The sequence below is a fragment of the Anabrus simplex genome, chromosome 3 (assembly GCF_040414725.1).
Source record: "Anabrus simplex isolate iqAnaSimp1 chromosome 3, ASM4041472v1, whole genome shotgun sequence".
In the NCBI taxonomy this organism is placed as follows: Eukaryota; Metazoa; Arthropoda; class Insecta; order Orthoptera; family Tettigoniidae; genus Anabrus; species Anabrus simplex.
The window spans coordinates 465947535-465970001 of NC_090267.1; the positions used below are offsets into that span (position 1 = coordinate 465947535).

The window sequence follows — 22467 nt, forward strand, 5'->3', positions numbered from 1 at the left end:
GATGTCACTACTTGGAAAGTTTGGAGTTTTTGAACTGTGCCACTTTTGATGTATTTTTGTTTTACCGGTAGTAAGAAGTGTGAACTTTCTCTTCTAGAGGACACTACTGAAAAACTACAATGGTGCACCAGAGTGCGATGTGAAAGAACTGTTTTTTGGAGAAATTTTTATTTCAAAAGTTTGTTTCTTGTTAAATTTCTTTCTGTTATTGTTTAAGTTGGCTGTATACCCCTCTCTTTCCCCTTGTTTTGTATTTAGCCAATCCCGAATTTCTTTAATTAATTTCTGACCAATCTGATGTATCTTCCCCCAACTTGAATATGTTGCTGTACCCTAGCCAATAAAGTGATTGTGGGCGGGTGTTCTCTTCCCTAAAACGCCTCGGACTTTCCGCGAGAGTATATAAACTGCTGATTTTTGGGTCTCTGGGCCACTTCTGTACCATCTTTCAGTGTGTAAAGTACATAGCAGGGGGCGGGAAGCGCCTCTTTCTTCGGCAGCGGTCAACAACAAGGTAATGGCCGATTAATAACTTCTTTCTTTGCTAGCTCAGCAGTTTAACTCTCGGGGCGGGTCCGAAGCTTTTCCATAATGTAACCTTCCTTAAAATGTAAAGACCCTTGGTATCTATTCTATCTTTAAACTGCATATCGGGATAGAGAGTGCTTAACCCTCTCGAGCTCCCACTCATATTGTTTGAGGTGAACTTATTTTTTCTCAACCTATTCTTCTTTAACGTAATGTAAATTGTTTCTTTCTTAAGTCACCTCTTTAGTATGGGATTAGCCCTTGTATTAACGGCCTAGTGCCAAGTAGGTTTTAAACAAAGCGTATTAGGAGCGCAAGTTCGCCTCCTCTCAAATTGTTATTTTAGAGGTCATGTAATTAATCTTTTTCTCACTTAATAGACCTCAGTAGGTTGGGTATTTTACCCCTGTGTCTATGTCCAGAGAGGACAACTTGAAGGTGGAGTTTGGTGTGGCCTTTGAGAGGCTTAAAGTTTGAGAGCGAGCGGCTCTTTCTTGAAAATTGAGTGTTGTATGCCTCGAGGAGGCTTTTCTGTGTAATTTGGAGCAAGTGCTCCTGAGCATGAATGGGGTTTTCTGCCCCTCTGTTAAAACTTATTTTGAAGTAAGGTTGGGCTGATTGCCCAAGCATTGTGAAGTCGGGGCGCGAAGCCCAAATCCAGTAAATATTGTAACTACATTTTGTTGACTTGCTACTCTGTACCTGCCATGCTTGTTATTTCTTTATTTTGAAAAGAAAATATAACCTTGTTAATTTTACATGAACTCTAGTTTCGTAGCTTGAGACCCGTTCACACCCGCACCTTCTTTCACCTCTAACTACCGCAAAAACTCGGTAACAAGTGGTAGCAGAGCGTGGTTGAATGGGTCTCAATTTAGCCCCTTTTGACGGCTAAACATTGCTTTGATTCAAACTCTAACAATTTTCTCAGTTGCTGGAATTTTTGATCTTTCCTGTTTCAAAATTGTTCTGTCATCATGCCCGGCCCTCGCGATGTTCTCCATCTTAACTATTTGCGCAAGGAGGAGTTGATCTATGAGTTAACTATCAGAAATGTGCAATCTGGAGGCACGGTTATGATAGACACCAACAAGCTTAGAGAGTCCCTTGATTTGCCTATTTCCATCCCCAACTTGGGAGAGAAAGAAATTGATGACTCTCTTTCCACGATCACCGAGAATACTACTGGGCTAGCATCGGTAGTTAGTTTTTTTGACGAAAATGATCCTTCTCCTAATCAAATTAAGCGTGTGCAAGCCAGGCTATATCATTTTTCAAATAGGGTTAACGATCTGTTGTCTCTGAAGTTGAATGACGTTCAGAGGAAGGAAGCTAGTACGTTGCTTGAAAGTATTTCTGAATTATCTAGCAAGGTCACTCAATTGTTAACTGGGGAAGTTCCTCCCAAAATTGATCAACCCACCACGATGAATGTAGGTAGCGAGGAAGAGCCTCCTAAGGGAGAAGCCAATAGGATAACCGTTGCTGCTCAAACTATCTCTGCCCCATTGGACAACGAGTCTGAACGCCGTGCATCGTTGAATAATATACGTTCGGAATTAACTTCCTTGCCACTGAAACCTTTACCTACTATGGCACCCGGGTTTAGCAGCTTGCCTCATCCATTGGCAATGTTGCTCAGAGGTATCTCTAAGTCTTCCGTTAATACCACCAGTGACGTAATTACATTTTTAAGATTTTTAGTTGAATTTCAGGATCATGTCCTTGTGTTTTCTCTTTCCCCATGTCAGATTTTGCAAATCATCTATCCCTATGCTATTGGTATTCTCTCAGACAAAATCGTAAGAGCCATTGCCGAGCAATCATCTATTGAGGATTTCCACGCCCACTTGCTAGCTAACTTCATCCCGTACTAGCTTCCTTCCTCTGAACGTCATTCAACTTCAGAGACAACAGATCGTTAACCCTATTTGAAAAATGATATAGCCTGGCTTGCACACGCTTAATTTGATTAGGAGAAGGATCATTTTCGTCAAAAAAACTAACTACCGATGCTAGCCCAGTAGTATTCTCGGTGATCGTGGAAAGAGAGTCATCAAGTACTATTATCGTGTACAGCGTTTGGATGAAAACTTAGCAGACTTCATCCAAGATATTAAATTGTATACTAGGGTGTTTGCACTTCATTTTCCTGAAGATCAAATTGTACAGGCTATTGTAGAAGGAATTTCACCATCCTATAGGTCATATTTGTGTTTCGCGGCGTGCCCGCAAACCTTCTCTGAACTTGAAGCATTGGCCCTCTCAGCGGAAGGAGTTAGATACGCCGATTCTTTGCGTGTCGCGAAAGAACCCCCTCCTTCTTTTGGTCATCCTCGGCCTCCTCCTCCTCGCCGACCAGTCACACCTCGTAAATGCTATGCTTGCGGATCGCCCGACCATCTTCGGAACAAGTGCCCATTGCTCAAGTCTAGTGGGACAAGGAATGGAACTGGTTCATCACAAGGCTGTTTTAAATGTGGGGCTTTCTCACATATCGCCAAGAATTGTCCCAATTCGAATAGCACCCCCTCCTGCTCAACTTCAGGTGCAACTTCCAACAACAATCAAAAGTGACTAGTGGCTTCGGCTGAGTCGACTAATCCATCTTCCCGAGGCTCAGCCCCTGGCAAACAGGTCGTAAATTCAGGGAATGTTCAATCTGCAAATCCATCTTTTGAATGCCCCAAAGAGTGTCTTAGTATTGCGGCGGATACCCCCGCACCGGTCCCTTTTCTCAAACTTGAGTTAAATAATGAACCTGTAACAGCTCTTTTAGATTCAGGCAGTGTTTGTTCGATTATTTCGGCTCAATGGTATTCTAAATTGAAATCTGTTTGTAAACTACCTGACTATGTCTCATCTCCTGTTCAATATGTTTCGGCTAATTCATCTCCATTGGAAATCCTAGGTTCTGTAAATGTCAAAATTCGTATTTATAAATTTACATGGAAAATCAAATTGGTTGTGGCTAAGCACCTGTCTTGCCCCATCATATTGGGAGCTGACTTCATTTCTCACACTGGTCTGGTGCTCGATCTTCAGAGTAAGTCGTGCACATTCAAATTTGCGTCCAATTGTAAAATTCCCTTGTTAAAGTGTAATTCTGTATCATGTTCATCTATTTCGCCTACCCAGGATGAGATGTTGTTAGACCTTAGACATCTACCTGAGGAGCAGGCTGATAGTATTCGTAAATTATGTCAGTCATTTCCAGAGGTGTTCTCTGATACTCTTGGTGTTATTGACCTTATTGAATACAAAATTGAGGTCACGGATTCAATTCCTGTCCGTTTTCCACCTTATAGGCTATCTCCACCTAAAATGAAGGCTCTGAAAGAAATCATCGATCAGATGTTGAAGGATGGTATTATTAGTCCCTCTAAGTCGGCGTATTCGTCACCTATTTTTCTAGTCCCGAAACCCCAAGGGGGCTTCAGGCCTGTCATTGATTATAGGGCTCTCAATCGGAAGGTGGTGTTACAATCTGTGCCCCTTCCCGACCTTCATTCTTGTTTTGCATGGTTCCGTAAGGCCAAGTTCTTCACCATCTTGGATTTGAATCAAGCCTACAATCAAATTCCCCTTGAGGAAGAGTCTAAACATCTTACAGCGGTTGCCACGGACTGGAATTTATACGAATACAACCGCGTGCCTTTCGAGCTCCCCACGGGAGCAGCTGTACTCACTAGGCTGCTAGATAGGGTCTTCTCCGACATCAAATTTGAGTATTTGTATCACTACTTGGATGATGTCGTCGTATTTTCGGAGACCTTTGAAGAACATCTAGATCATCTGCGAGAAGTTCTCAGTCGCCTTCGTAAGGCTGGGTTAACTGTCAAGTTGTCCAAGGTTGCCTTTGCTAAGCCCTCTATGTCATTCCTAGGGCATATTGTGTCACCTGATGGTGTTGCAGTCGATCATTCTAGAACACATACCATCCGTGATTTTAAACCTCCCAAGGACATCAAAGGTATCGCCAGGTTCATTGGTATGGTGAATTTCTTCAGGAAGTTCATTCCTAACTTCGCTAATAGAGCGGCGCCCTTGAACCTTCTTCGTAGGAAAGGCATCAAATTCGAGTGGGGACCTTCTCAACAAGCCGCTTTTGAAGCTCTCTCTTTTTAGCTCTCTGTAATGCCCCTGTACTTGCCATGCCTGATTTCGCGAAGAAATTCATCGTCCAAACTGACGCGTCGTCGTCAGCAGTTGCTGCAGTCCTTCTTCAAGAGACTGAACTAGGGAGGCGACCCATCGCCTATGCATCTAGGACTCTATCGGCTCAAGAAGCCAAGTATTCTATCTATGAGCTCGAAGGGTTGGCAGTCTTATTTGCCTTAGAGAAGTTCCGTCTCTATTTGGAACATGTCAAATTCGACCTGGAGACAGATAATCAAGCCTTAAGCTGGGTCTTAGGTAGGCCGCGTCGTACTGGTCGTATAGCCCGTTGGGCCATCCGAATTTCTGCCTTCCAATTCGATGTCCGGCATATCAGAGGTACCGAAAATGTTGTTGCTGATGGACTCAGCCGTATGTTTTCCAACGACGTCGAGACCCACGAACCGGTCGACAGTTCATCACCTCCCGAGTCCATACTATCTGGTGTTAATGCCATCTTAACAGATGCTCCCATGCTCTTTAGGGATATCGAGAAATACCAACGTGAAGATCCGACGCTGGCTCCGATAATGGAAACCCTTTCTTCCGGGGAACATGTTGTCCCTTATGTTCTGAGGAATGGTGTTCTATGTTGCCCTTCGAGGCATGATAAGATGATGAAGGTTGTCGTTCCAGCTGTTCTTGTGCCTATGATCTTCAAGTACTATCATGAGACCCCATTAGGGGGGCATCTTGGAATCTTTAAAACTCGTGAAAAGATTCGTGAAAGGTTCATCTGGAAGGGTATGGACGGTGAAATCCGTGAACTAGTAAAAGCTTGTAACTCTTGTTTGCTCAGTAAACCCACCATGTCCACCAAGGTAGGCCTTTTGTCTTCGCATCAAGCGTCGCGCCCCATGGAACGCCTGTATATTGATTATGTAGGACCCTTCCCCCAGTCAAAGGGAAATGCCAACAAGTTCATCTTTGTATGCGTAGATGGTTTCACAAGATTTTCCTGGTTATTTCCGACTAAGCTGGCTACCGCTCAGTCCACCATTACTTGCCTAAATTCTATTTTTGCTTCTTTTGGTCCGTGCCAATATATTGTGTCTGATAATGCTAAGGCGTTCACATCAAATCTTTTTCGTAAATTCTGTTTTGACTTGTCCATCTCTCATGTGACGACTTCTGCTTATTACCCTCAACCATCTCTGGCTGAACGGGTTAACCGTAATCTCAGGTCCGCGCTTATTGCCTATCATCATGAAGATCATTCCAGGTGGGACACGTCCCTGCATTGGTTAGCTTTTGCTTTGAATTCGGCGGTTCATGAATCACATAAATTTACTCCAGCCTCTTTGATGTTCAAGTTTGTTCCCAACACGCCGCTCTCTAACCTCTGGTCTCTGAGTGACATTCTACCTGAGACAATAGATCCGGACAACATTAAAGATCTTTGGAAGAAGGCTAAAGCCAATCTTAAAGTGTCTCATGAAAAGGTTAGGGAAAGGTATGATCGTGGATGGAGACCCACCCATTTGAAGGTAGGTGACCAGGTAATGGTCAAGAATTTTGTTCCCGCGGGCAAGCTTGCCCCCAGATTTCATGGGCCGTGTGTCATTCTCGATTTCCTTACGCCGGTTAGGTTGTTATTGAGTAATCCAGCCACCGAGAGGATATTTAGGGTTCACCTGTCACAGGTGAAACCAGTGTAAATTTTGTGTTAATTTGCTTCATATAATTTAAAAGGAATATGAAGGTTATATTTTTTTGAGTTTCACTTTTAAGGCTTTCTGCCCCTTCTATAATATTTTGTTTTATATGTAAGCATTTTTGTAAAACCTGCCCCGAACCGTTAAACTGCCATCCTGTCCTTCCCACGGCCATTACCACGCTCCCGTCTCCTGCTCCACTCTACACAGTGGCTTATTTAATGCCATGGATATCTGCACGCCGCTGGCCCCTCAACCTCTCCACAAGCCTGTGCCCTAAAAAAAAAAGGATGATGGTCCAACAAATTCTGCCGCCTAGCTTTAATGTTTCAGTGCCCCCACAGCCGCGCGGCGCCGTGCAGCGACTGGGATAGAGGAAAGGCCCCCTCGACCCCAGCGAGGACGACATGTGCACGGCGAGCCAGAGCTCTCCTCCCGGCCAAGGCTGATGTGCGGCGCACGACCTGCTACTGGCCCGCAGCCTGTATATGTTCACCGCGGGCGCGGCGTGCTTCTACACCTCTGCTCCCCTCATAGTGCGGGCGAGCGGTATCTCAGGGTACTTGAGGGGCCCGGGCGGCCTCCTCTGAACGCAAGCAGTGGCGGCTGGTCTGGCCGTTAAAATCATCAACGTTTGAAGTACTTATCCAGCTATATGGACATTCCAGTTCAACTTTACTACCTTTTCTTAGGTATTCTACTTCAATATTTGGTGAACTTAGAAAATTTTCCTCAACTTTAAAAACTAAAGTTTTACTTCTGAATTCAACTTCTACAAACATAAAGACTTTACTTCACCAGTTACAACAAAAATTTTGAAACTGAATCAAACCAAATTAAGAAAATCTTATAAATACTTCTGCAATTAATCTCCATATCAACATCAAAACTTGGACATTATTTTCAAACAAAAGTTTATGTCCTTCTGTGTTACCCCTTGGAGGAACTTTTGGGGGGGGAGGTCTGTACCGGGCGGTACACCTCCACGCCGCTAATTTAAAATGTGCGCCAGTTGAAACTCCTCTGCTGGAGGAAGTCTGAACTTTATCGACGGTATTAATTTTCAAGTTTCTCAGAAGATGTCACTACTTGGAAAGTTTGGAGTTTTTGAACTGTGCCACTTTTGATGTATTTTTGTTTTACCGGTAGTAAGAAGTGTGAACTTTCTCTTCTAGAGGACACTACTGAAAAACTACAATGGTGCACCCTAGTGCGATGTGAAAGAACTGTTTTTTGGAGAAATTTTTATTTCAAAAGTTTGTTTCTTGTTAAATTTCTTTCTGTTATTGTTTAAGTTGGCTGTATACCCCTCTCTTTCCCCTTGTTTTGTATTTAGCCAATCCCGAATTTCTTTAATTAATTTCTGACCAATCCGATGTATCTTCCCCCAACTTGAATATGTTGCTGTACCCTAGCCAATAAAGTGATTGTGGGCGGGTGTTCTCTTCCCTAAAACGCCTCGGACTTTCCGCGAGAGTATATAAACTGCTGATTTTTGGGTCTCTGGGCCACTTCTGTACCATCTTTCAGTGTGTAAAGTACATAGCAGGGGGCGGGAAGCGCCTCTTTCTTCGGCAGCGGTCAACAACAAGGTAATGGCCGATTAATAACTTCTTTCTTTGCTAGCTCAGCAGTTTAACTCTCGGGGCGGGTCCGAAGCTTTTCCATAATGTAACCTTCCTTAAAATGTAAAGACCCTTGGTATCTATTCTATCTTTAAACTGCATATCGGGATAGAGTGTGCTTAACCCTCTCGAGCTCCCACTCATATTGTTTTGAGGTAAACTTATTTTTTCTCAACCGATTCTTCTTTAACGTAATGTAAATTGTTTCTTTCTTAAGTCACGTCTTTAGTATGGGATTAGCCCTTATATTAACGGCCTAGTGCCAAGTAGGTTTTAAACAAAGCGTATTAGGAGCGCAAGTTCGCCTCCTCTCAAATTGTTATTTTAGAGGTCATGTAATTAATCTTTTTCTCACTTAATAGACCTCAGTAGGTTGGGTATTTTACCCCTGTGTCTATGTCCAGAGAGGACAACTTGAAGGTGGAGTTTGGTGTGGCCTTTGAGAGGCTTAAAGTTTGAGAGCGAGCGGCTCTTTCTTGAAAATTGAGTGTTGTATGCCTCGAGGAGGCTTTTCTGTGTAATTTGGAGCAAGTGCTCCTGAGCATGAATGGGGTTTTCTGCCCCTCTGTTAAAACTTATTTTGAAGTAAGGTTGGGCTGATTGCCCAAGCATTGTGAAGTCGGGGCGCGAAGCCCAAATCCAGTAAATATTGTAACTACATCTTGTTGACTTGCTACTCTGTACCTGCCATGCTTGTTATTTCTTTATTTTGAAAAGAAAATATAACCTTGTTAATTTTACATGAACTCTAATTTCGTAGCTTGAGACCCGTTCACACCCGCACCTTCTTTCACCTCTAACTACCGCAGAAACTCGGTAACAATAATAATAATAATGGTTTAACGCCCAACTGTCCGACTCATTGGCTGAATGGACAGAGTACTTGCCTTCGGTTCAGAGGGTCTCGAGTTCGATTCCCGACCGGGTCGGGAATTTTAATCACTTCTGATTAATTCTTCTGGGTCTGGGACTGGGTGTTTGTGTCCGTCCCAATACCCTCCTCTTCATATTCACACAATACACTACACTTCCAACCACCACAAAAACACGCAATAGTGATTACATCCCTCCATATAGGGTGGCAGCAGGAAGGGTATACGGCCGTAAAACAGGGCCAAATCCACATGTGCGACGCAGTTCGCACCCGCGACCCCACATGTGTCGGAAAAGCGGTAGGAAAATAATAATAATAATAATAATAATAATAATAATAAGGATGGTTTAACGCCCAACTAACTAATATTATGCTTTTCGGAGACGCCGGGGTGCCGGAAGTTTGTCCCGCAGAAGTTCTTTTACGTGCTCATAAATCTATTGACACGAGGCTGGCGTATTTGAACATTTTCAATTACCACCAGACTGAGCCGAGTTCGAACCCATTATCTTGAGCTCAAGAGTCCAGTGCTATATCGCCTGAACTACTCATCCCAGTATAATAATAGTAATAATAATAATAATAATAATAATAATAGTAATAATAATAATAATAATTGTTCTGGGGTATTTGTGGAACGTAGAGAGTTGAAAGAAGCTGCGGGCTTGAATGGGTCTAACTACAATATCAAGAATTGAATTAAAACTTTAAAAGGCCATATTTCTTCACTGGGTGAACAATAACAAATTTGTGGATTAAAACAGAAAACCCCAGAAAATGGCATTTAACAATTTTGGGCTTCAAGCCCTTAGTTCACAATTTCATAAGTGGTCTTACTCAGACACAGATAGAAATCTCCCAAAAACAAGAGCCCTTGCTCCAAAAGTTACGATCTTTAGCCTTCCAGAGGCAACCCTCACTATTACAAAACTTTGAAAAGAGCTTACATGCCCTCGATTCCATACAGCCCACTCACGATTTACAAATGGAAATAGTTTTACACACGGGTATCTAGTACCCAACCTACTGGACCTTTGCGAAAAAAAAACAGGTTATAGGCCTATAAATGGCCCGAACACAAACAGAATGGAGGCGCACACTTGTGCTTCTAGATAATGAAACATTAAAACCTAACAGGGCTCTGGGTCTGATGAAACAGGGGCTAGTCCCAAACTACTGAGGTGACTCGCATGGAAATACATTTAATACATTTAATACGTTACAGGAAAGAACACAGTCACGAAATCCTAGTCACCTCAAACCAAGATGAAGGGGAGCTCGAGAGGGTAACTCACTCTCTATCCCCAATTTACAGTTGAAGATGTTATGAAATTTTACATTAACCGAAAGAAAATTTACATTTTAGAAATGTTTTGTTACATAGTTAAAGTTTCGGACCTTCCCCCTCGGATAAATTTGCGGAGACAGCAAGAACGATAGAGTTTACGTGGCCATTACCTGGTCGATGATCTGCCGGCCAAAGAAAAAGGCGGCCCGCCTCCTGCCTTAACACACACACTCAGAAAGGCGACGATCAATATACAAGGAAACTTGGAAAGCCGCAACTTATATACCCTCAGGGAAGGTTCGAGAGGATTCTGGGCTAATCCAGACACATCCTCTCAATTGTATTGGCTGAACCCAAAAGTTACACTCAAAACCGAACAAAAAGCCTGTGATAGGTTGAAAATTAATTACAGAAAATTTTCATTGGCCAGATTCAAAACTGGCGGAATGAGACAGAAGTGTTGCAAACCTAGAATTACATAAAAAACAAATGAAAGTTGAGAAAACCTATAAACACAAAATTTCTTTCAATAAGAACTTCCTTTACCTTGCTCCAGAGTGCATGACCATAGTTTTTTGGTAGTGACATCTGTGGAAAAATGTCCAAACTTCTTGTTGTACAGCAAAAACAAAACCAAGAGAAATCCAACCAGTTTAGGAAACTTCACAATAACACAATTACTTAATATTTCAGTAGTGACATTTTCTGATTAAAGTCCCAACTTTATGTAAGTTAGTAGCAATTTCACATTTTGGTCGATAGAGGAGTTCATTAAGGCGCTTATTTTGAATGTGCGGAGTTGAGGTGTACCGTCCAGTACAATAAAATAATAATAATAATAATAATAATAATAATAATAATAATAATAATAATAATAATAATAATAATAATAATAATAATAATTCTTTCTTTCTTAATCAGTTTACCCTCCAGGGTTGGTTTTTCCCTCGGACTTGGCAGTGTCCTTGAGCGCGAGACTTTTGGTCGGGGGATACAACTGGGGTGGAGGACCAGAACCTCGCCCAGTCGGCCTCACTTGCAATGCTGAACAGGGGTTTGTGGGGGGGGGGATTCGAAGGGGTAGGTAAGGAAGAGAGAAGGAAGCGGTCGTGGCCTTAAGTTAGGTACCATCCCGACATTTGCCTGGAGAAGAGGTGGGAAACCACGGAAAACCACTTTGAGGATGGCTGAGGTGGGAATCAAACACACCTCTACTCAGTTGACCTCCCGAGGTTGAGTCGACCCCGTTCCAGCCCTCGTACCACTTTTGAAATTTCATGGCAGAGCTGGGAATCGAACCCGAGGCATCTGGGGGTGGCAGCTTATCACGCTAACCACTACACCAAGAGGCGGACCAATAATAGTAATTCCATACCAAGCCAGATTTCCGTGTGGTTAGGGGCGCGCAGCTCTGAGCTTGCATTCAGGGGATTGTGGGTTCGACCCCCACTGCCGGCAGCCCCGAAGATCGTTTTCCGTGGTTTCCTATTTCCACATTATTTCCACCTTACTTAAGGCCAAGGCCGCTTCTACCCCACTCCTGGCCCTTCCCTATCCCATCGTCGCCGTAAGACCTATCTGTGTACGTGCGACGAAAAGCAAATTGTAATAAATAATAATAATAATAATAATAATAATAATAATAATAATAATAATAATAATAATAATAATAATAATAATGACATTGCAGAATTATTTGTTCAGTTCACATATTCTCAAACAGAAAAGATATTATTTTGTATGGCTGTTTCTAGCATGATGCAGTCATTGTAAGGCTGACCATTCGACAAGAGTGGGTGGCATCTGCTCTGTATTATTATTATTTATTTATCGTGTCCGGCTTGCCTGGTGCAGGTCTTTCTATTTGACGCTCATGGGCGACTTGCGCGTCTAGATGTGTGATGATTGTGATAGTGAGGTGGGGAGAGGGTGAAATCCGGTGTCGATATGTAGCCTACTCCTCGCGAATAACACCAAGGGGTCTGCTTAAGGCGACCCTGAACTTGTCAACTCGCACGGTTAAACAAGAAGATAGCTGCAACTTCTTTCCTCTACTTAGCGGACGCGTGTCTCAGACTGATCATGTTCTGAGCTGTTTCTACAAACATCAAACTATGCAGTAGTGGTGGGAACGGAGCGAGTAGAACTGTAGAGTAACTCGGTTTTCAGGTTTACGTGACGTCACAGCGGAGCACCGATTCAACTCGAATACTCCGTATATCGCTGCGGGTGCACAGTAAACCTTCCAGCCAGGCTACACTCGCAACACCACTGTGCTGTTGTTCAGACTCCAGACTGAGACGTGTGTTCTATTTGTGTTTCCTTATACTACATATATCTTTGTTTATAGTTGTTGCGCTATATTTTCTACCGATATTTGTAATAAGAAAGAAGCAACAATGCCATGAAAGTCCTCCCAAGCATAGCAGTAGTTTACTAGCAGTCCAGGTAGAAACTCCGCTACTTGTAGAATTTGCAATCAAATCAATTGTACAGGTGGAGGAACGTCAAATTTACGGAATCACATAAAACGGGCACATTGTAAGGACAAGGTACAAACACAGTTGCACATAATCCTTGTCACAAGATGAAGAATTGAGTTCATTTGTATAACTTATTTCCATTACTGATGTTATCTTAACAGATTTTTCATGTAACTCCTTACCATATAGTTATGTATGAAATGTTTGACATTATATGAGTTTAGGCACATTTCAAAGCACTAGATTTCATTTCGTCAGTTATCACATTATGGAATACGGTACGTTTATCCATATCCATATGCATTAATATTTATTGTATTTATTTATTCATTTGTATGTTTATTTCATTATTTACGTCTCCTTGATATGCATCATATTAAGCACAGATTTGTAATTATACGGTTTGTTACGTTATGTGTTAAATTTATATTACATTATAAAAATTGTGCAAATATCCAATAATAGATAGTACGGAGCATTGTACCACTGCTAATAATTGATAATCTTCTTGATGAATGTAAACTGTACCTTAGAAGGTCAATATAAAGTTTAAATTTACCGCTATAAAGTTGTACTCGGTTTTACCGAATAATGACGTCACAGTACTTGCTCCGAACCGAACTGCTCCGTCCCCACCACTACCATGCAGTGCTGCTACCTTCTGGTTGTCCCGTCCATTATCTCCAATATTGCCAGCTCTAACTACGTGTCAAATGAACAACCCTTACAACCTTATTTCCTTTCCATATTTTCGGTGTTATCAAGACTGCACCCAAAACCATACTTTCTATTTCGTCAAGTCAAGTGTTTCCATTAATTTTTGGCCGAATGGCCTGATTACCTGCTTCCCACAAGGAGACAAAATAGCATTATACATGACATAACTCATGGAAGAAGATAAGACATAAAATATAGAACACAACATGCAGGCCCTCCTTGAGAAAAGAAATTTGCTCACTTCGAAAAATGATATAGGAATTGAAAATACAGTCGTACCTCCCTTCTGCGGACATCGTCGGTATCGAGGAAAAATGTCCGTTACGAGAGGTGTCCGCTAAAATAAGGTTGTAAAAATAATCGAACATTTTAACGGCAAAGAACATCCACCTTAAATATAAGCATAGGCCTACATATCTTTAGTTTTATTATTCTAAGTAATTTCTGTGTTAGTATTTCATAGAGAGTTATTATAAGTGATTTTACATTATTTACAAACATTACAGCTTCGTGAAGTAATCCCTTGTTACTCATGTTTAACAGACAACTGAAGTGCTACGGTATTTCTGTCTCACTAATTAGCGCCTGTACTGTCTTTTCCTTCTCAAGTTGACTATTTGACCTCGGCCTTATTACTGACAATAGAACGATGCAAGAAGGGAAGAAAATCCCCAGGTAACATGTGAGTCAACAGTCTCTGGCAGCATTTCTGGGCAATTAGAATTCTCGGAATAGGTCTATACACCACCACGTAGAACTGCATTCCGATGTACCTTCTCTCTCCTTGCACTCGAAATAGTACTAATATTCAAAAGGAATTTCCTTATGTCTGAAGATTGGTTAAAAAAAGGATGACATGTGGTCCGGCGTAATACATTGTCCTGAAACGTGTAAAGTGTCCGCTTACGTCAAGTGGATGGAAGAAATGGCGATGTCCGCTGTCCGGAGTTCGAGGTGTCCGCTTAAATGGGGCCAATTTAACACTTGTCTTATGTAAAATAAAATCAGTTCCGAGGAAAATTGTCCGAAGAGGGAGGTGTTCGCTGAATAAGGGTGACCGTTAGGGCAGGTTCGATTGTATGTTTTTGAATACTTTCGTCTGGAGCGTGGCCTTGTATGGAAGTGAAACATGCAAGTTCCTGAAATGTGGTGTTGCAGAATAATGCTGAAGGTGGGTTGGGTAGAACGAATCACGAATGAAGAGATAATGAATCAAATTGGTGAAGCGAGAACGATTTGTGCAAAATTTGTTGTGAAGAAGGGACAAAATGATAGGTCACATCTTAAGACACCCAGGACTTGTTGAGTTAGCTTTTGAGGGAAGTGTAGGCCCCACAAGTGGCCACAGCTCTACCGTGGCTGTACGCCTCTGCATTCGAGAGAGGGGAGAGGACTGGACCTCATGGCTGGCCCCAAACGTCGGCTGTCCTGAGAATGGTTTTCCGTGGTTTTCCATTCTCCTGCACTAAAGCGAATGCCGGGACAGTTCCTAGTATAGGTCACGGCTGCCAATCCCCTCTCCTCCGCGCATCTCCTTCACCGTGACAAATCTCCCGGCCTGAGAGACGGCGTCACCGTCTAAGAGGCCCGCTTCTCCTTTCAGGGGAGGAATGGAAATATTGTAGTAGTATTAGTAAGTGTAGACTGTAAGAACGGTTGGAGTAGATCAAGGTATGAATATGACAAACAGATTAGAGTGGATGTAGGATGCAGTAGTTACGTAGAAATGAATTTTTTTTTCTTGCTAGTGCCGGCCCCGTGGTGTAGGGGTAGCGTGCCTGCCTCTCACCCGGAGGCCCCGGGTTCGATTCCCGGCCAGGTCAGGGATTTTTACCTGGACCTGAGGGCTGGTTCGAGGTCCACTCAGCCTACGTGATTAGAATTGAGGAGCTATCTGACGGTGAGATAGCGGCCCCGGTCTAGAAAGCCAAGAATAACGACCGAGAGGATTCGTCGTGCTGACCACACGACACCTCGTAATCTGCAGGCCTCCGGGCTGAGCAGCGGTCGCTTGGTAGGCCAAGGCCCTTCAAGGGCTGTAGTGCCATGGGGTTTGGTTTTTGGTTTGGTTCTTGCTAGTGGCTTTACGTCGCACCGACACAGATAGGTCTTATGGCGACGATGGGACAGGAGGGGCCTAGGAGTGGGAAGGAAGCATCCGTGGCCTTAATTAAGGTACAGCCCCAGCATTTGCCTGATGTGAAAATGGGAAACAACGGAAAACCATTTTCAGAGCTGCCGACAGTGGGGTTCGAACCTACTATCTCCCGAATACTGGACACTGGCCGCACTTAAGCGACTGCAGCTATCGAGCTCGATAAATGAAAAGGTTAGCATAGGATAGGGTGGCATGGAAAGCTGCATTAAACCAGTCTGTGGATTGATGACCCAAACACACCAACAACAACTCATGGAATTTGAAAGCACCCTGTACAAAACCGGATAACATTATAGTGGAATAAGGAAGTAATGAATTTTATACTTACTTAAACTCCAGCACCGCTTTCAACGTCTCCTCGTCCTTCTCTGTACACAGGTGTCTGTAGTCACCACCAGCATGCCACGGGTAGAATGAGTGGAACCTGCGTCAAGGAAAGCAAGAAGTGATTTATCCTCAGCTATTAGGCATGTATTGGATTCTAAAAAGAGCAGTCTGACTCAAAACAGACTCCACACCCACTTTCTTACACGTATTCTTTCAAACGAAAATATATGCGATTTATTTTGTGCTCATACCGGATTAATACAGTCTTTTCAACGTTTTAATTCTTATCGACATACCTCCTCAGGAATTGACAATTCTGTATACACTCGCATTAAATAACGGAGGTGAAGAGAAGGGGCAGTAACGTAGACATAGTTAATGGAACACACGAACAGGTGTAGACTTGTAGACTTGGCGATTCTTTAGGGTATTATTCGGGGGCTGTCGTAAGGATGTAAAAGAGAGGGCGTATATGTCTTGAATCCAGTGTATGAGACCCTCACCAGGATTACTTGTTACCAGAACTGGAAAAGATTCAAAGGAAAGCAGCAAGATTTGTTTTGGGTGATTTTCAGCAAAAGGAGCAGTGGAACAAAAATGTTGCGAACTTTGTTTGTGGAAGTCTTGGGAGTAAGGAGACGAGATGCTCGACTAAGCGGTATTTTCCGAGCTGTCAGTGGAATGATGGTGTGGAATGACATTAGTAGACGAATAAGTTTACGTGGAGCTTTCAAAAGTAGGAAAGTTCATAATATGAAGAATTCAAGAGGGCGATTGGGATAAACATGCATGTATAAGACGAGGAAAAAGGGATTAGAATAATTTATCTAGGGAAATGTTCGATAATTTTCCAAGTTCTTTGAAAACATTTAAGAAAGGGCTAGGTAAAGAACTAATAGGGAATCTTCCACATGGATTACAGTCCTAAATGCAGATCGAGATGGCGTCTGAGTGAATGGCACTCGCAAAACGAGCTCTTCAAAAGTGTGTAATTTCAAGTGTTTAGCAGCGGGATTTTCAGTATACACACATGCACAGAAATGGTGTCCCAAATTAAAAAATCAACACTACCCCACTCCAGTACTGAGAAGAAGGGGAAGGAGTGAAGGGGTAGTGTTGAAGGCCACTCCAGTGCCGAAAAGGATGGGAAGGGAGTGAACGGGTAGTGCTGAAGGCACAGTGTGTATCTTGCTATACATCCACCACTATGGCCATTTCAATCACAACAGTACTGCAGCGGCCTGTCTGCCAGCAGCATTGCGTTAAGCGAGGAAGTGGGGGACGCCATGCTTTGTTTATAACGGGACACCATTTCTGTGCATGCTTGTACGCACCCGACATGTTCAAGTGTGTGATATCTGTTGTGAAGTTATTAAAGAAAAACACTAATTTACTCATCGGGAATCTCGAAATAGTATTAATTCCGAAGCTAGTTGTGAACATAGCAGAATGGGCGCTTGCGAGCAATGTGGAGCTGGGAAGAGCCACTGAAGGTACAGTGCGCTCAGTGCAAAACGTGGTACCACAAGAAATGTTGGAACAACCTGAATGGATTTAGTTTGTGGTCCTGTGAAAGTTGTAGTGTAAATGAAGCAGACACCAGTAAGAGGAAATCAGTGGGGAACACTATCCCATCCTTACATAGTATATTTTCTAAAAGAACTAACCGAAGAAATTCGGCAAATGAAGGAAGACCAGAAGATAAGAGAGACTGATTTAGGGAACTCACTCGAACTGTGTCATAAAAAGTTGGACAATACGGCCCAGCTTATTTCGAAGCAACAATCTGATCTCGACAAGTGTTTTGATCACATAGAAAACTTGACTCAGGAAAACTGCAATTTAAGGGGAAAAGTAAAATCCCTAGAGTGTCGAGTGAATGACGCGGAAATGTACTCAAGAAGGAACACAATTGAAATCCAGGGGGTTCCTGATATCCAAAAAGAAACTGTAATGGACACTTGTATAAAACTTAAAACGAAAAAAAAATTCGTAAAATAAAATACTCAATCGTTGGACTATGTACTCACACTTAGTTCTTACCTGATTACTTACACATACAATCATTGCTGATGGGCGCCAGCTACATATAGATGTAGCGATAATAGAATGAGACTCTTGAATATCTCTAGGGTGTGAGGTAATAAGCTTACTTTTGACAACATAACATATAGGTTCTGGGAAAAAGAGATTGGCGTTTCGTTTCCCCATTAAAATTTGAGGTTATTTGAGCTACTATAGAAATGAAACAATCAATTATATTTGGTAATGAACAAACATATTCTTTAAAAATTGACTTTAACGAGTGAGATTTACTGCGATAATACCAAAGAAAATATAAAACTGTGACATTGTAGCTGAAGGAAACTGTATGCATTAAATTTGAAATCCTCTTGACCGGACATTTAAAAGTTATACAAGAAATTTATCCCTCACTGGTTCACGTAACAGTACCTTCACTTTGAGTGTTATTACGACGTATTCCTTTCAGTTGGTGTCAGCTGTAGGTACCTCAGATCTAATGTGGTGATGTATCCTTTTTGTTTCACTGACGAGATATAACATGGCTTGAAATGAGATTCACACTTGACAATTAACTTTACAAGCAATTCACTGATAATTGTAAGTTTGAATTACGACGACTCAATATTCGGCTGTCACCACACTGACACAAAAACTCGACCGAACCGATTACACGAAACACACTCCGAACATTTAATCCATATGGTAACCGACGACTAAGTATCCATGTGACTGCTGCTCCTCCATCTCACTGACTGACCAACTGTGGCCTTACTCTCCATACGACTATCCATCGACCAAGGCTCCATCCATCTGACTTCACTCACCATCTGTGGCCTCACTCTCTATATGACTGACTCTATAAGATACGACCAGCTTATATAGCCATTAGCTGTCGCACCTACTTAATATCCAAAAACCGAGCTCGATAGCTGCAGTCGCTTAAGTGCGGCCAGTATCCAGTATTCGGGAGATAGTAGGTTCGAACCCCACTGTCGGCAGCCCTGAAAATGGTTTTCCGTGGTTTCCCAATTTCACACCAGGCAAATGCTGGGGCTGTTCCATAATTAAGGCCACGGCCGCTTCCTTCCCACTCCTAGCCCTTTCTTGTCCCATCGTCGCCATAAGACCTATCTGTGTCGGTGCGACGTAAAACAACTAGCAAAAAAATCTCCAAAAATAACAATGATGTCACTCCCACCCGGCTACAAATGTTAATACTATGGTGAGATTGCCTGCGGCGATCTACGTGCTTCCCTAAATATGAGCTCATCGCTAAATGCATACAATGACAGAGCGATGACTCGACAGTTACGGTAGCGGTATTGCACCATTTGTTGCAATTTCAAAATTTTCACAAAGCATATCCGTATATGATATCAGGTAGTAAGTCTTACTTTACATGGTTTTATGCTAATATTCACACACACACACACACACACACACACACACACACACACACACATACATATATATACACACAATAAATTAAATACAGTAAAGCAAGCGATAATTAATTAACACATAGCGAAATCACATTATAGAATTGAATGAAACAATAATAATAGTAATAATAATGATACAGATATAATAATAATAATAATAATAATAATAATAATAATAATAATAATAATAATAATACAGATATAATAATTATAGGGAAAAGTAAAAGAAAACGCCGTGCCTCTCCCATTTCACCTTTGATTAATGCATATCACGAGACTTCTGCTCAGATTTTAGGTCTCCTTTACCTGACTTAGTAAAGGTCAAATTTGTAACTTGTTCGTCTCCTGGAACTTGATGTGTGTTATACAATCATTTCCATGGCTTAGATTGGTAAGTGTGTATTTACTTTTGAGACAGATGTGTGGCACATAATTAGATACTACTGTAATGCTGAAAGCTTCAGTTGGGATAAAACGTAATTTTACTAATTATTTAACAGATACAAACCTAATCATTTTCAGTGCTTTTTCAGGTAACTTTGCGTTGTTATGTTTCAGCATACGATAGAGGTACTCATCATGACCCCAGGACAATACGAGGTTATCCAGACCACAGTTAGGCTCATACATACCGTACTTCGAACTGAAAACAGAGTATCGCACAAATGTAAACTAAAATTCTACAACATCATAACCTAAAATGGCCCTGAATGACGTGTTTCATATGATCCACTTACTTATACTTGAAGTTTTGTCCATCTGGATTGTCCTTGAAGCTTGTTTCCCGGTACACGATGGAGTCACCCCACTCACAGCCCACAACGAAAGTGTCCCCCACCACTGCCCATTGAGGCTCACCATAAAAGGCCATCACCTATAAACAAAAAGGATTGTGTAATAGTAATAATTGAGTGTGGATTCCGGAGAGGCCTGGTGCAGGTATTTTGATTTGACGCTTGTAGGCAACCTGCGCATCGTGATGAGGATGACATGGTGATGAAGACGGCACAAGCACCCAGTCCCCGTGCCCGGGGAATTATCCAATTATGATTAAAATTCCCGACCCTGTCGGGAATCGAACCCGGGACCCCTGTAACTAAAGGCCAGCACGCTAACCATTTTAGTCATGGAGCCGAACAGTATTGTGTAGAGAGCAACAATGTCTATATCAGGTTACAACAAGGTCACATTCCCTTTCATTCACAGTGTTTGCTGCATACTACAAGCATACACCAACATAACTGAGGGCTGGCAGGTTCAAGAATTTATTTTACATTAAGAATTGCCACTCAAAATACACTGTGAGATTTGTTGTCCTCTAAACAGAATTCTAAAACTTTACCTTTGTTTCTTCCTCTTTCTTAATCCGTTTACCCTTCAAGGTTGGTTTTCCTTCGCACTCAGCGAGGGATCCTACCTCTACCGCCTCCAGGGCAGTGTCATGGAGCGTGAGATTTTTTATCGGGGCATACAACTGGGGAAGGGGACGAGTACCTCGCCCTGGCGGCTTCACATGCTATGCTGAACAGGGGCCTTGTAGGGAGATGAAAAGATCGAAGGGATAGACAAGGAAAAGGAAAGGAAGCAGTTGTGGCCTTAAGTTAGGTACCATCCCGGCATTTTCCTGGAGGAGAAGTGGGAAACCACGGAAAACAACTTCCTAGGTGGAAATCGAACCTCCTTCTACTCAGTTGACCTCTCGAGGCGGAGTGGACCCTGTTCCAGCCCTCGTACCACTTTTGAAATTTCATGCCAGAGCCGGGACTCGAACTACTACACCACAGAGGCGTACCTAGAACTTTATAATAAATTAAATACATATAATCTGGATGTTTATTCTATCAATAAAATCAACTTTGAATTGGCGTGTGTTACTTTCCTATGAACCATCTCCGTATTGTCTTCATGTCTGCTTTAATTCTTCTCGTTGTTCTTTTCTTTCTTATGCCTGCATCCTACTGTTAAATACCTCTTCTGCTATTTGAATATACAGTTTTTAAATTACCTAATTTCTCATCGCGGGATATTATTTTGCGCACTGTGCCATGTTGATTTCGTACTCTCTCTTCTAAGACTGTTCTTATAATTTAACTTCATAACTAAATGTATTACCATACTTCATATTATGCATCACTGTAGCAATAATTTATTGTAGTAACTGTACATTTTATATCTTCTAACTTTATCTCAAATCTAAATGACCACCTCGAAAGCTGCAGTCGTTTAAGTGCGGCCAGTATCCTGTATTCGGGAGATAGTAGGTTCGAACCCCACTATCGGCAGCCCTGAAGATGGTTTTCCGTGGTTTCCTATTTTCACACCAGGCAAATGCTGGGGCTGTACCTTAATTAAGGCCACGGCCGCTTCCTTCCCACTCCTAGCCCTTTCCTCTCCCAACGTCGCCGTAAGACCTATCTGTGTCGGTGCGACGTAAAGCAGCTAGCAAATCTAAATGTTGTAGTTCCTTGTATTCTTCAGTTTATATTTGTTTGTATCGAATTAATGTTTAGTAGTGAAATTCTTATTTGTACATTGTGAGCATTGTAGAAATTGTCGGCAGCCCTGAAGATGTTTTATCTTGGTTTCCCATTTTCACACCAGGCGAATGCTGAAGCTGTTACTTAATTAGGGCCAAGGCCACTTCTTTCTCACTTCTAGCTCTTTCCTGTCCCATCGTCGCCATAAGACCTATTTGTGTCGGTGTGACGTAAAGCAACTTGTAAAAAACATATTATTCGTGATTCTTCTTCTATATGTCCTTAATTCTAATTTATTTGGTCGGTACTTATTTTAGATTAGGCCCAGTTTTACAGAGATTGCTCTTCTTGACGTCGAACTTAAGTAGAGCGCTATATTCATTATTGTATGTTTCTGTGTTGACAGGTAGGGTGATGTGTTGTGTGTACATCAAGAGAAGTACATTGAGATGAACACCTAGTCCCCGAAACAGAGTAATTAACCATGCGCAGATAAATCGAATCCGGGGTCCTCTCACCCGAAGGCCAGTGTGCTGGTCATTCAGCCAAGGAGGCGTACATTCCTGATTACAAAGAGACCGGGTAGTCACGGACCCATATTTAATTCATTTTATATGCTATGTGTATTTTTATGATTCTCCTTTCCTAATTGTCACAGGCCAATTAGTTGTGGACCACACATCATGGAGGTTCTTTTGACTAATTTAACA

At 42.2% G+C, this 22467-nt stretch overlaps 1 protein-coding gene across 1 annotated transcript in view; it reads right to left on the reverse strand.

The window, feature by feature from the left end:
- LOC136866526 (inositol oxygenase) overlaps positions 1-22467 on the reverse strand; it is a 69724-nt gene that overhangs the window by 801 nt on the left and 46456 nt on the right. The window contains exons 4-6 of the mRNA XM_067143574.2: positions 20018-20154; positions 19789-19923; positions 15815-15910 (exon numbers count right to left, since the gene is read on the reverse strand). Of these exons, the coding sequence (XP_066999675.2) occupies positions 15815-15910; positions 19789-19923; positions 20018-20154 (368 nt within the window). The remainder of the gene's footprint in view (positions 1-15814; positions 15911-19788; positions 19924-20017; positions 20155-22467) is intronic.